Source organism: Tachypleus tridentatus, chromosome 13 (assembly GCF_004210375.1).
Source record: "Tachypleus tridentatus isolate NWPU-2018 chromosome 13, ASM421037v1, whole genome shotgun sequence".
NCBI lineage: Eukaryota > Metazoa > Arthropoda > Merostomata > Xiphosura > Limulidae > Tachypleus > Tachypleus tridentatus.
In genome coordinates, this window is record NC_134837.1 from 55,127,458 (window position 1) to 55,143,610 (window position 16,153).

The window sequence follows — 16,153 nt, forward strand, 5'->3', positions numbered from 1 at the left end:
GGTTGCAAACTTTTGCTTGCCACTAACCTTGATACTGTCATCTACTCCTCACATGTTTATATGTGAGGTAGCTGCATGATTTGTCATGCAAATGAGTGTGTAACAACATTCACCAAGAGGAACATAATACAGCTCCTAGTACTGCTGACTTTCTTTATCCAGCTAAGTTCATCTTCACTTCTCAGTTTGTCACCAGTGATCAGATGGGTTTTGTGTTTTTCTTCATGGAATTTTTATCTGTTTCTTCTGTTTTTTTATTTTATTAATTCCTCAATTTTTGCACATTTGTTACCCTGTTTTAAATTTTAGTGCATGTTACCATTATTTGTCTTTGATTATAATACTTGATTCTCTGGAACTCCCTGTTTGAATTTGCTACTTTCACTGTATGTTAAAATTAATTCTGAGTCTGATGGTATAGCTACTATCATTGATCTTCCTCTTGCAGTTTACCTTACTAAAAAAAAAAGTTAATTATTTTGGCTTTAGGTCCACAATTTTCAGCAAGAAATGTTATTGCCTTGGCTTGCCAGGAGTTTACAGGCATGCTGGCTCCCAATTTGCTTGTGGATTTTTCTTTCATGTTTTGAAACAAGAAACATGATTTTGACAGCTTGTCTTCTGCCTTTGCTTCATGATCATGTTTAGCTCCTGTGGCAACACCTGGGTCTCCTCCTTATTTCTTGGAATTAATAAATCTGGTATTTTATCTTTTGTCTTACCCTTTCAACGGAGAAACCTTTGGACCAATTTTTGTTCTTTCCCATGTTACTGGATATTGGGATTTATGCCATTAAGATTGCAGACCAGTTATATTCTGGAGTCAGTATGCTTTAAACCCCATACCATATGGAAGGTCCTGCTGTGGCTTACCATATATCTGCTTTTCCTTCTTTGGAATCCCAGTAGATAAATTCTCTTCTGCCTCTGTGTGGTTTTGATTCTAATACTTCAGTAAATTTTCTAAAGCTCAAATTTCCTATATCTGTCATCCTCCTTTTCCTTTTCTTTTTCTTTTTTTTTTTCTTTCAACTTCTGTCTGAGGCTCTTCATCAATTCCATGATGGGCTTTTAATGGTGACTAGTATCATGATTTTTTGTGCTTGGATGATTTTTATCTTATGCTATTTTTGTACCCACATGGTTTTTCTGTTACTGAGATCCATGTGTTGAAATATCTTGTCATTTACCACAGCCTCCATAGGGGATATTTGCATTACTCTCTTTCTTAAAGCAAGATGGCTTTGGGAGTTTCACTGACACTCTGGTGACTAGAGTCAAGTCTGCATTTGCACACCTCTCTTTCCTCATTGGCTTCCTGTTTGTCTCTATTTCATCCTGCATTTATTTCATGTCTCATCCCATTTTTCCTCTTTTACCATTAGCTGTTCTGCAGATTTCCAAGGTTCACAGTCATTTCATTCATTAATTTCTTTGGTGCCCTGGTGATCCAGGTAACTACATGGTGGGGCCATGATTTTGTGCTTTGCCATAGTTTGAGAGTTCTTCACCACAGATCTTTGAATTATTTGGGTTCTTTTCACAAGCACATTCTCCAGTTTAGTTCCCCTTCTTCCTTGTCCTTTTGTTCCACATCACTCCCACTCTTCAGAATTCCATTTCCAGCCATTTTTTCTGATTTTGGATTTCTGGATTTCTTTTGCCAGGTTGCTGTAGAACAGGAAGTTCTTCTAAGACATGTTGTTATGTCCATAGTCCCCAGAAGACTGGAGACTGGTACCCCATCATTGATATCTCTCATGAAATGCTTCCTAGACCTTCCTTGATTTACCATGGATTCATCCTACTTTTCTCTCCTGTGGAGTTTCAGTCTTGATCTTTGGATGAAGTTAGATGTCTTTGATGCTTACCTCCTCATTCTCATCTATCCAGCATCCTGTTTTGTTTTTGTTGTTCTGTCCATAATGGCTGCACCCATCAGTTCCAGGCTCTTCATTTTGGGCTAGCTTTGGTTACTTATGTTTTTGGTGGGTTATTAAAGCCTTTGGTTATCTTTTCCAATTCAGGAGCCTTTGTTCCACTTTTATATGGATGATTGGCTCTTTCTAGCTCCATCATATACCAATATCAATTTCTGTTTCTTTTTCAAGAGGCTGCAGAGGTTGGTTGGCTAGTTAATAGGGTCTTGCCTAAAAACAAAAATTTTAAAATTGAAAAGTATCCCTCTCCATTTTATTTTATGATGAATAGAAATGTATATTTGTATACCCAATTTAGGGCATTTTACTCCAGTTTTACCCCTGCACATGCCATTTGAAGGTCTAAGTAGGCTGTCCTGTGTGAAAAATATGGCAAAAAAACAACATATAGTGGTATAAATACTTAATAGTTTTTACTTTAACTGTACTTTGTAAGTCAGAAGTTAGAGTACATGCAAAATGAGTATGACAGTCATATAACCAAAAATATTACAACCAGTAATCTAAATTTATGAACAATCAGTGATTTTTTTACACAGAAAATTACAACATAGTATATGTACTCAAATCACTACTTAACATGCATATGAACCATAGTTAGCAGTCAAATATTATTGAAGGTACTCTTCTTTAGGTCAGGAATCATCTTCTAACACTGCATTACAACCTACAGAAGGTACTGTTTTTACATTTTATCATTTGTAATTCTCTTTATAATTTGTTGAACCATTTGAACTGCTTACTTTGACAAGTCATTTGTCACTTTCTAATTTTGAAGAAATAAATCCGCTTCTTCAGAAAACAAGACTTAGGGCCAATCAAATTTATGAGTTTGGTGCTTTGGTTCAATTTCTTAAAATCAGCAACACCTCATTCATAGCTGCTTGGTTTTGGAATTTCAGACAGTTTCAGAGCTACTCATGATCAAAGAGAATCAGGCAACTATTTTGAAAATAGAGAGAAAATCACACATTTCTCAGAAAAGTATCAGACATGTTTCAGGACACTCAGTGCAGCATTGGTAACTTGTGGATAATCAACTTAATCAGTTAAACATCATTATTTGGAGCATTAGGAGCCACTAAACATAAAAGCTGCTTTTGTACAAAAAGCAAAGCATTGAATTTACTTTGTGCTTCCAATTTTGAATCATGAACTGGTCATAATTAGTTTCTGCACAAAAGCAAATATCTTCACCAGTTATAAAATTGAATTAATTGAGCATGGTAAGCAATACCTGGTTTTATCCAGAGTTTTCCACATTCTGTAGTGTCCCCAAATGAAGTAGTATAAATTCTGTGTATTCCCTATAATACTGTTATGTAGTTTATTCTGTTACAGTGTGAAAGAATTCCTTTCAGCAATTGAATTACACAATTATTATTTTTTTTTACTTTTCAGATATAATTGGAACTTTAATATTCTGTTTTTATTTTTCATTTATGTTTGTACAAACTGAATCTTGAAATTTGATAAAGTGAGCATTTTAAGGTTCTCAGGTTTTAGCAAAGATCCCTTTATATACATTACATAAAATGCACTCAACAGCGTGGTGACAAAATGCAAGCATAAACAATTTTTTGTCCATTATGTTTTCTAGTTATACACAGGATCCACTTTTCCAACCAGAATTTTATACTGTTGTGTCAAAGACCAAACCTTGAGTATTATCAATGAATTACTTTCTGGTAGGTTTAAAGGAAGCTTTTGCTTGATTTTCACATGTTATACTTGTTATTACAGGTACTCCAAAGAGTTTAGTTTATTATCTGGATTTCCACATATCGAATTGACAATCATTTTTTGTTTTCATCCTGGACTTCTGGAACGTACTTCCCATTCCAGTGTAAGAATGTATGTTTCAGTGGAACAATTGTGTAGATGTTTTCACGAGCAGTCTTGCATACCTTTCTTCCTACCTGCTATGTGCTTTTGACTGACAGAGCACTATCATACAATGACACAACTTCCTCAGGAAGAAAAACAGCTTTTAATACAGTACATGCTTCTTTTGATAAATTCAGTCTGCTAGCCATTGTTGTGCTCTTGCCACTAGACCAAGAATTATGCAGAAGTTTCAGAGATGTGGTTTTGGATAGTTTTTGTTGAAGAGTTGTTGAGAATTTTCAACATGTTTATCAGACAAATCTTTTAGTTCAGAATCACTGGATGAAGTGAAGTTCTTTGTTTTTTTTCATGTTGTTTTCATTGATTAATAGGCATTTGCTTTCTTTGCAACTTCTGGTAGTATTTTCTATCCAGTGACCTTAATTCCATTTCTTTGGAATTTTACTGGGCTTCTTAAAGGTCCTGTCTTCTGTGATTATAGCTTTTGTTCTATAAGTGCAATACTTAATCATATGAATGGCCTTTTCATGGGCAATATCAAGAATCAGAGTTAAAAATTCCAGGAAGGCACCTCCATCTCTAAAAAATGTGACCTGTTTTTGTTTTATCACAAGTTTTTAATAGCTGTTGATTGGTTTTGTGAGTTTAACAATGGAATGATCGTCTTGTATGGATGTTGGAATGCCTACACTTTTAAGATGACCACATTGATAACATATTGCTGACTGGCTTTCAGTAATAGCCCACATTTTAAAAAAAAAATAGTAGAACATCACCATTCTTAGGTAACTATGAACCTTTCTTTGGTTCCAATCCAACAATCAATTTTCCAAGAATCCAGACTTGTGTAACTATTCAAGATTGAGTTTTTACTTGATGACCTTGTTATTACTTCAGCCATGACTGCACTAGAAAAGGAGAAAACAAAAGTTTGTAATGTGTAGTTAAATATCCACTGTTTAGTCACAGACATGAGCTTTCAATACAAAGATTGGCATGACATATGTTTGATCTAATATAACTTAACATTACATGATTGGAACCTACACGACTCCTATGACTTTGAGATAACTTGAAATGACTTAGGGTTATGTAACGGAGCTTAACATGGACTAAATGGACTGGCTTGTATTGATCATGTGACATTTTGACTGTTGATTATTTTCACCTTTTAATTTTTTATTTATTTCTTCGTTTTTTATACCCTTATTTCATTAATTGATGTTTTACATCTTTATACCATTCTTATTCATATATTTTGTGCCATGTTTTTTGTTTGTTTTTTTTTGCATAGACAGTCTATTTTGATCTTCATATGACCTGTGCAGGCATCAAACTTGAGTAAAATACCCTAGAATGTCATATAGATATATTTTTGTATTTATCATATGATAGGAGTGTAAAACTTGTCAATTTTGGAACTTTGGTTTGTTTTTTTGTGAGACTATGTTTCAAGGTAGCTAAGTCCTTCTCCCACTGTCAATACCTTATTCATTTTGGTAGTTTTCAATTACCATTAGAGCTAGGCCTATTCCATTCCTGCGATCTATGTAACTTCTGGTTCGGAATATTTCCTGCTTTCTCTTTCCCATTACATGAGAAGTTCTGTTCCTTTTGGTGACATGGTCTTGTATTTTCTACACTGAAAATGTATTTCTGATAGATTGTTACCTTCTTTTACCTTTCTTGCCTTTCCACTTCTGATGTCTTTTATATTGCTCAGTCTCAGAACAAAGTTAAGCTAAGATGGAGAGAGAGGTTAACTGTGTTAGGAGCTGTGTCACACCCTATTGGTTGAAGGTTGTTGTATGTTTACTTTCATGATGTGTAGTTGTTGCCTCTTGAAAATGTGTGAGTAGGTCAGTGTGTCAAGGCCAAATGATCAGTATGGGATAACTGTACATTTGAAAAAGAAACCAAATAACAGCTGTATGGTCATTTCTAGTTGCCATTAGTAATTCATTTACCAAGTGACATATGTCTAGATTATCTTTAAACACAGTTTGTGTGAATTTTTTTTTGCATGAAAAATGTTTTTGGAAAATATTTAACTGGAACCTTAGATTGTCTATCATGTGAAGGAAGGACAATTTTAATATTATTTAAAATACCAAAACTAGGTTAAAATAGGAAGATTGATAATATGTTAGAACATTTTAGAAGAATGTAGTTGTTTACAAGGATGATTCCCTTTTGTTTTTTCCTTATTTTGTGCTTGTACAAAGAATCATCTATCATGTCGTCAGCAGTGCTGTACTAACTGATTGATGAGACTGTCAGTTAAATCACCTATCAAATACTACTAATCATCTAGCACTTGTCTGCCCACTATTGATCACATTTGTTTACTTTTGCCTGTCCAATCAGAAATTAAGAGCTCAGCTAAATAGTTTTTCCCTACCAATGGAATTTTCATGCAAAATATCTTTGTAGCAACTACTTTCATTTTTTTTATATCATCCAGATAACTATTTTGCTTAAAAAAATGGTAACAGATTGGTTACACAAGATCTTGTTGTCTAAATCTGTGTTGATTTTCTTTAATGTTATAGGATATGTAAAGTTTCTAAATGGTTGAAATAAATGTAAAATGTTTTAATGATGCTGTAACATTACTTGCAATAGTTTTAACTATGTTAAAACTTTGATTGGTAGAGAGATACCAATAGCTTCTTTTTGTTAAATTATTTGTAAGATTCTTCACTTTATACTTTTGTATAAACTTAATGTGATAAAGTAATGGTATTTTAGTACCTTTGGATTTTTTTTTCTATAGATTTGGACTGGCTGAATGTAGAACAACCTCTATCACTTTTAAAAAATTTAAACAAGAAAATTGTTGTACTTGATTTCTTCACATACTGCTGTATCAACTGTATGCACATTCTTCCTGATCTCCACAATCTAGAATTGAGATTTCCAGAGAATAGGGAATTAATCATTGTTGGGGTCCATTCAGCAAAGTTTGAAAATGAAAAAGTTTTATCTAACCTTATGAGTGCTGTTCTTCGATATAATATTTCTCATCCTGTGGTAAATGATCCACAGGGTTGGTTATGGAAAGAACTTCATGTAATATGCTGGCCAACACTTGTTATTTTAGGTAAGTTTTTCAGTTGCATTTGACGTGATGTTTACGACTTTAAAACTACTTTTCTTTACTTATTGTGTTTTTTTATTTTTTATACATTTGGGTTGTGCTTGTGTAATGCAACAAATTCATTGTGAATTTCTAAGTTTATGTTTTTAAGTGAGGTATTTGAAGTACAAAGATAATTCCTTTAAATAAAACATATTACATAACTAATAGGAACATAATCCATGAGAAACAGCAAGGATTCTCTTAGTCTATTGTGGCTGAATTTCTAAAAGAAATAAAGTTGTAATTTATATTTCAAATTTCATTAATGTAGTGTATTCTTTTAACTTTCTGTTATTTAATATGATAATAAATTGTCCTATGCAAAACTATCATAACTCCAAGGGTAGTCAAATAGCCATGATAAAAGTGAAATAAGTAATATATGTTTGTGTGCATGTGTATACTCCTACAAACTATTACATATAATTTTAATGGTGTGACTTACTTTCATAATAATAACCAAGAGGATAAAATATAATGCAATATCCAGTGTCGATTAAGTTTTGTAATGGTTTGAAAATGGACAGAAATGTTTTGTAAATTGATATATCTGATGTCTTCTACTTAGCTCATGAACTGTTTTCTATGTCACTTAAAATTTCAAAGGAAAATTGTGGCTGTCTCATTCGATTAATCAGGCATCCATCTGCCTCTATAGCCATCCCTTACTCATCTATTAATTAAGCCCTTCTCTGAACTCTCCTGATTGTTGTGTTTACCTTGTTATAAGTTAGTTTATTCCAAATTTTAACCACCCTATTCAAAAAATAAAATAAATAATTTACAGATAATTTCTACTTTGCAAAATCTTAAATCCAGGTTTACAGTTCTTTACTGTTAAACATAATTTCAATACTCTGTCTTCCTCTCATGTAAAGCTTTACCTCCTCTTTTCTTTTCTTGACTTGTGCTGCCCTCTGTTTGTGCAAAACTTTTCTCACTGCTAGTTTTCAAGCTTCTATCTACATTCATGGAACATGCTATACCTGTGCTGTAGCATGCAAATGAGCATATAACAACCCTCCACCTGTAAGCATTTAACACACCCTCTTAGTGCAGCTGATTCCCTCCATGTTGCTCTTGAATGCAGTCTGCCATTTATTTGCACAATTTACTAAATGATCCAAATCCTTTTGTAAAACAACAGTATCTTCTAATCAGAAGTGTAAGGAATAAATGCTTAATATACATTTTACTCAAGAGCAGTAAAATAATGTTTGTGTTAGCCAGTAGTATCTGGAGTAGTAGAGCAACTTTTGTTATGAAGGGAAGTTTACAGGTTTGGATTTCATTTCTTTTGAGCATAGAAGAATTTGGATTATCTTGATTCAGGTGCATAAATTGTTAAACATTTGGAAGTTTGTTTGTTGCTTATTTGAGTAGTGGAATGGAAAGAATGGTGATACAAATATTTAGTAATAGGATGAGTAGGTTAATCTGATAACAGAGATGTAGACTTGTTTTTCAGAGAGAATATTGATCCAAGTTGATAGTTACAAAGTTAGGAAAGGTTGGTCTAATGGTATTTATGTTCATTTGAATAATAGTCTCAATGCTTAATGCTAAGCCACATATATACTTGTTACTGAGGTGTTCCATACCATAAGACTTGCCCCATAAATGGTAATATAAGTAGTACTTCAACCAACTTGATGAGCTGTTATAAAGTAAAAGTTTTTGGTAGCAGAAGCATACCACAAATTAGGTTATAGTTAAATACTATTATATGCATTTATTAGTAGAAACTTTCAGCAGCCCAGTAAAGAATGGTGTGCTTAATTTATTATATATTTTATTGCATGCCTGTTAAATTTCATGTAAAGCTTTTTGAGGACTGTTTTATTGCAATATAACACACTCACACACGTGTGTGTGTGTGTGCTTGTATATTATATATGAGAGATTACAGTTTGTTTTTTCTAAATTTGACATTTTGATAGGTAGTTCCTAGTATCTGGCTATCTATATCCATTAATTACAATGGATATTTTTTTCCTCTTATTTTGATTGAGAAATATAACAATTTCTGGAGTTTCCAGATACAGAAAAATTCAAAAGTGTAAATTGTGGACTTGGAAACAGAAGCTTAGATAAAAAGGTCTTGCTTTAGAAGAATGCTAGTTTTATGGAGATGAAGCTTTGACATGAATGTTTTGAAAAACTTTAAATCTGTAACTGAGTGTTTGGATGTGATGAATAAAATTACAACCTGTTATTAAAATCTCCAAATCTTTAACACTCCTACGAAAAGTGGGGCCTAATAGGCCCCAGAGCAACTTGAAAGGTTATTAATATTAGGCTAATAATTTTGTATTTAAATGAAATTGCCATTTAAATCCATTAATGAATGGATTAACGAGATTCCCACTGTCCCTATCTACTATCTAGTGAAACCACAGCCAGGGGAACGGGCTTGGAGAAATCAGAACTAGAAACGTCTTTTCGTAGGAGTGTTAAAATATAAGGCTATAAAGATTATTGTTAATTTACAAATAGAACTCTTTTGACCTCGTTTGTTGTACTGTGCTCAGTTTTAATGGCCTCGGTATTAGAAGAATATCAGTCTGATGGAGAAAGTTCAATGATGGATTACCAAAGTCATAACAGAATGAAAAACAATAGTTGTGAAGTAACTCTACTCATTGTTCTCAGAAGAAATATAATGTATGTGTATCACATAAAGCATTTTAAATTGTTTATATTTATTATTATGAACTTTAATATATTTCTTCAATGGTCTAAGGTCCTCAAAGCCAAGTTCTTTTTTACCCTGGTGGGAGAAAATGAAAGAGAATACTTGCAGCTATTTTGTGAAACAGCTGTAGAATATTTTAGGATGAGAGGAAGCATCATTTCTTCACCTGTGCCTGTTAAGCTTTTGCGTGAATCTCTACCTGTTTCTCCTCTACTTTTTCCTGGTAAAGTCTGTGTGGATGAAGTTGGCAAAAGAATTGTAATAGCAGATTCTGGTCACCATAGGATTCTGATACTCAATCGAGAAGGAGTAGTTGAGGTTAGTTTTAAAAGGAATACTGTGCTAAGAGAAACATTTTAACAAGCCACTCACAAGTCAGTAGGGGACATTTTTGTTAAAAAAAAACAAATTACCCATTCCAGTTTTTTCTTAATTTGAACTGAAATTTTTTGGACATTTTTACTGGCTTAGAAAAAAGCATTTCCAATACACTTTTAGCATTGGGACTGTGAAAAAAAGATTTGAAATGGTAAGGTGGCTGAAATTTGTCAGTGCATTACAAGCTTAATGACCAAGTACAAGAAGCATTGAAGTCTCCAAATAAGGTATAGAGGTATTCAGGAACTGTTTAGAGCCACCTTGGTAGATATTGTGCAGTAACCCAAGTAAAATATTAATTATGTCTGTTGCTGCCTTCAAAAGTTTCCTTTCTGCTTGTCCTACTGTTGATTATTGTGTTGTTTCAATCTCCCCTACTGAAGCATAGATGAAATTGTACTTATTTCATTTGAAAGCTAAACATTAAAAGTGATGTCAGAAGCATAAAAGGTTGACAATTATTTAATTAATGATGATGAGAATGTGGCTTTATTAACATATACTGACTTTAATCCCTGTGAGTAGACTTTAATACTGTAGTATGGAAATTTAGAATACTGTATTTCACTTAAACATTTAACAAATTTTGAAAAGATACACCTCAAACCATCCTCTTTGTTAGTTTCTGGATTGAACTTTTAATATTCAACAACTTGTAGTGTAGAGACACCCCTTGTCTTCTAACTACAAATTTAGTTATCTGAGATTTCATCTTTGCCATGAATCTAGTATTTCTTTTCTCCTTTGGTTGATATTCATATATTTGAAAGTGTTGAAATGTGAGGAATATAACTAATTTTTTGCTGCAAAGCTATACACACTTATACACTATGCATATACGTATATTGTAACAAAAACTTGTTTCAAATGGAGGCTACAGTATTTTGCCTGTAATTTGGTAACTGAAACAGTCTTAGTTTTCAGTTGTCCATTTGTCACTGAGATCATAATTTTTTAACTGAAACAAGCATTCGTTACTTGTGTTGCTTCTGCAGTTAACTTTCATTTGGTTTGAAAAGGCCCTTTGATAGGGTTTAAAGTTTCCTACAGAGATAATGAATGTGTTGTTTATCTAATTTACTTGTGTTTATTAGTATTTACCCACATCTACCATCGACTTGTTAATTTGGTGATATTTCAATCATACATGTAATAACCCATTTCATAAGCATTTGAGGGGAAAAAAATTATAAACCCTAGCTTTCTATTTAATTTGCATGTTTGTGCTGACATTTAAAAAATGTTAGAATTATTTATATTAATATATACAGTTACATAATTCCGTGAATAACTGTTAAACACTTGGATGCTAAAAATTTATGGTCTGGTGTCAGAGCAAATTTTAATGAAAAGTGAAAAAATAATTGTGGAAGATAATGAAGTGCCCAAATGACCATTTACATGGATGAAATTACAATGAAGTAGACTAACACCAGTGGCAGTGACAAAAACTTGAAAGGCTAGCAAAGCCTACTAATCAGCTAAAATGCTTATAGTTTCACATAAGTTTTAAACTTAAGTGTTAACTTACTGATATAAGGTTATGATGGTTTTTTTTGTCATTTCAGAAATGTCGCATCTCTGCACTACTATTACCTAACTTGCAACTGTTTTAGTATTTTATGCTTATGCAGATACTGCTAATTTTCCAGTTCAGGTCTCTCAGTTTTTCCATATAATTGTCTTCTATGAAGCCTACCATACCTGTAGACAATTTTATCCAACTGTTCCACTTTCATCCTTTGCTTCTGGCTCTTCGCTCTATGAAAAAGAATAGATACTTCCTTCTTTTCTTTTTTGTCTCAGGTATGTGACTGTCTCTTTCACCTTTATATTATAATGAAACTTGGATAACTTTACTTTATGGATTTCTTTCTATCCCAATTCATTATTGACCAACATCTTCCTTTTCTTTCATAGTCTTCATGGCTATTTTGCTATAGCTGACATCATAATCTTTCTGTATATTTTGATTCATAGTCTCTGTCTTTTTCCTGCCTAAGGCACACCTCATTTTCTTATTTTGTTTCTTTCACACAATCAGCTTACCTTTGTCTTATCTTTACTCCTGCTCCCTAGTGGCTCTGCAGTATGTCTGCAGACTTACAATGCTAAAAACCAGCTTTCAATACCCATGGTGGGCAGAGCACAAATAGCCCATTGTGTAGCTTTGTGCTTAATTCAAAAACAACAACAACAATCTTTACTCCTCTGCTTATATCTCCTCCCTTCACTTCCATACTGTGGCTCTATTATAAAAATATAGTTTTGATGAGGAGAACTGCTACTGCCTCAGTTTTCACTTGGCTTTTTTGGTCTTAGAGCATCTTTGGCTTAGATGCTTTCCTTTTGAGTATTCTAATTCTTGTCCCATTTCTCATTGCACCAATATTTGGAAGTGGTCTGAGTACTTTGGGTTCTTGGGCTGTGGTTGTTTGCTGACAGTATTATTTTGTTTTGTTGATTTTCCTGGATGCCTCTGCTGAATACCTGATCCAGGAAGTCCTGTGAACTACACCTTCTCCTGTTTTTCATTCATCTGCTTCTATCTGGTATTCTATGCATGTGGTCTGTGTCAAGTCTCTGGGTGATAACTCTTTCTTGGAGCAGATTCTTGGTCCTGAAACCTTTAGTGACAGCCTCTCTGCTCTTTGCACACCTATAATTTTCTTTTACCAGGAATTGTTGAGTTTTGTAAGCTCTTTCATAAAATCTGTCTCTTGTTTTTGCACCTCTTTTCTTTTTCATCATTCTCTCACCTGTCTGATCCTTTGTGTTTTTACCATCTTCCAGGGAGTTTTCTTGATTCTCCTACTGGGCTTATACAGGGTGTTTGGAAAGTCACTGTGCAGTTTTATATTTATTAACAGAAAACTGCACAGTGATTATCCAAACACCCTGTATAACCTTGTCCCTTGCATTTTCACAATGTGGAGATTTTGGTATTTTACTACAAAAATGAAAGCTGAAATACCAACTTTGGCAGGTAAGTTTATCTTACTTACCCCCAAATGGTAGTACATAATTTCATTTTTCTTTTACTTTGGAGAGCAGTGGCCTTCCCACAATTGTCTGCAAGCAGTGAAGGGTGATATAGACATGGGACATAAAGGACTTCAGCAGCCACATCTCACCCTCCTTTTATTTCTTTAAGTCAGACTGGCAAATGGAGTTCAAGACTGATAGATGCTGTATCCCCACTGCAGGGTGGGTTTTACTTCTTCAATCATCTCCAAAATCAAGGACACAATTTGTACCCCCCATTTAATCTGTACACTGGATGTCTTTTATATCCACATTCTTTAATTTTTTTTTTTTTTGAATGGGCTTGTTTAGCTCATTTATACATATTTGTGTGTGCATGCATGTAAAGAAGCTTGCAACTACATATCACAAATATCTATGTATCATAGTACAGGATTAACACAAATACAAAGCTTTGACTGGACAGTAAGTTCTTATATTATACTATGGTGGTCTTTCTTAGATTTTTGTTTAATTTGAGATTCATGAAATATATAAATCTTTAATGATATCACACACACATGAGAAGAAAAGTTTGATTATAGAACTAATGACATTGTTGCAGCTTTTATGCTTAATATTAGTGAACTTCAACATAAAAACTAGAAAAAACCTAATTTTTAATTCTGTTTGACAGTAACATTACACATCTGCACTCTGTAGCAGTGATAATGTCTTGTTAAAAATGAACAACCAAAATCACCATAGTGTTTGTACATGATAGGCTGTAACAGAATTGCTAGGACTATAGGACTAGACATGAAAAGATTTCTATTGAAAACAACTTTGCATTGTTCATCATACTAATGACTGTTTTTGCTTGTTTACAGTACTTTTTCCCAACTCAAGTTTTTTGTTATAATAGCATGTGATTGGAGGAAAAGATCCTGGGTACAAAGATGGCAATTTTCATCAAGCCAGATTCAGATCACCTCAAGGTATTGTATGGAAAAATCCAGCCATCATCTATGTTGCTGACACCGAGAATCACCTTATTCGAGAGGTTTGAGCTAATAACTGTATTAAACTTATTTTATACATTTTGTTATAAAGGGAAGTTTTACAAAGTTAACATTTTATTTTGGATACTAGGTATCCTAGCTTATGACAAAAGTCTCATAAACTACAGATAGTTGATCATAAATGTTAGACCCTTTGATTTCTATAGCTTTGTTAGGTCATAATGTTTAATATATAACTTTTGAAGTGTTGCACTGCATAAATAAGTACCATTTCACATAATCTTTTTGTCTCACTGTGCAGTTTAACTCATAAGTTCAGGTACATATGTACATTTGAACTGTTTTATGCTTTGGAAATAAGCATTATAGTAAAATTTCTGGACAAAAAAGTAACTTAAAGGTTACTTTAAGTGATACATAATAGTTGATAACAAATTATGTTAAAGAAAAATAATTATTGAATATATTGTACAATGTTACTTTTGAAAAAATGAATCCTAAAATTTTAATTTCTTTCCCAGATCAATGTTTCATTGAGAGTGGTTACAACTATTGCTGGAACTGGCTATCAAGGAACTGATAAAGTTGGTGGAAAGCAAAATAAGGAGCAGCCAATCAGTTCTCCCTGGGACTTGTGTCTTGGACGTAGTATAGGTAAAGTCAAAATTTAATTAAAGAATTTTGTTATCATTATATGTCAATGAAATTGACATCAAAACAGTTTATAATTTAAATTTTAATATTATACATATTTTAATTTCTTCATTAAAAAAATTTAAAGAAATGATAGACTTTTCTTTGTCTCATGTGGCATGTCTTCTCAATTTATATTTTATTCTGCCTACCATATAATATTTATAGTGATTAACAAATTAGAAACTCAAACTTTAGGCATTTACAAACTAGAAAACAAAATAAGAGCTTAATGACATACTTTGTTCTGCATAGTCCAGTTAGGCTTAATCGTTACTTTTATTCACTTATAGTTCATCTTACTAAATTGATAATTAGGTTGACTCGTTCAGCACAGGCTTGGTCAATTTGACCAACTACATAACTTTTGTAGTCATTTCATGTCTTTGTAGATTTAATACTTCTAATTTTCAATATAATATGTATATCTTCTCAAATTTTGGGAGTCATTATAAGTCTTTTACATGTAAAAGATCATATTTTAGAGAATAATTTTAATAAAGATCTGTCCATTAAGATATTGAATATTTTGTTTTTAAGTCTGTGTGCAAAGTGATTTTATATTACGATTAAAAATACTTTTCTCATCTCAGAAGTCTCAGATTCGCTTTCTGTCCTCAAAACCTCCTAAATATATTTAAGACATTTATTAAAGTAAAATTTTATTTTATCTGTTATTTTCTCTATCCTAACTCAAAACATGATCACTCATTTCACTGATCTGATAACCACCAAAAACATACATCTAAATTATAATTTATTTATTCCTAGAATGACTTCAGACTGTAACATAAAATCACATCCATTTATAATAACTAGCTTTAAGCTCATGAGAGTATACATCTATTTATAATTAAATGTTATCGTTTTTGTACCTATGATTTTTATCTGAACCGTGTCTTATCCATGTCATTATAAGTTGTAAATCACTTTACACTATTGAATTACATTACTCACATGCTGCTCGCATGCTTGCCTTGTGTCTTTTGAAACATTTTTATGATATTGTTTTACCCAGTATGAACTAGGCTAAAAATATCCATATTTTTACATTTTAGTTACTTTTATAATAATAAATAAAGAATAAACCAATATTTTGTTTTTAGCAATTGATTGTTGAGAACATTTAAGCCTAATTTTAATGCAAATGATAGTAATTCAAAATAATTTTTAGTTAATTAAATAATACCACAAGGAACGTAGACTAATAACACTTCAAAAAGTACAATACACACTACCTCTCATAATTTTTCTGGCTTTCTATGTGATAAGAGCCATTACAAGTTCATCCAAGCTAGTTATTTGCTGGAACATTGCTTGTACTTTGAGTGACATTGACTATTATCTGTTTAGAACACAATACTATTAAATAAATCATTTGAACTTGAAAATGCAGACTTTCTATCAGTTATATGTAATATATAATTAAACATATGTGAGAATTGTTAGCATCTTAAAAGAGTAGATGTGA

The 16,153-nt window shown here is 32.5% G+C and overlaps 1 protein-coding gene across 1 annotated transcript in view; it reads left to right on the forward strand.

The window, feature by feature from the left end:
* The first annotated feature begins 6,752 nt into the window (after positions 1–6,752).
* The window catches only part of LOC143241084 (NHL repeat-containing protein 2-like), a 43,892-nt gene continuing 34,491 nt past the window's right edge, over positions 6,753–16,153 (forward strand). The window contains exons 1-4 of the mRNA XM_076484606.1: positions 6,753–6,891; positions 9,674–9,943; positions 13,893–14,030; positions 14,511–14,643. Of these exons, the coding sequence (XP_076340721.1) occupies positions 9,767–9,943; positions 13,893–14,030; positions 14,511–14,643 (448 nt within the window). The 5' untranslated portion in view covers positions 6,753–6,891; positions 9,674–9,766. The remainder of the gene's footprint in view (positions 6,892–9,673; positions 9,944–13,892; positions 14,031–14,510; positions 14,644–16,153) is intronic.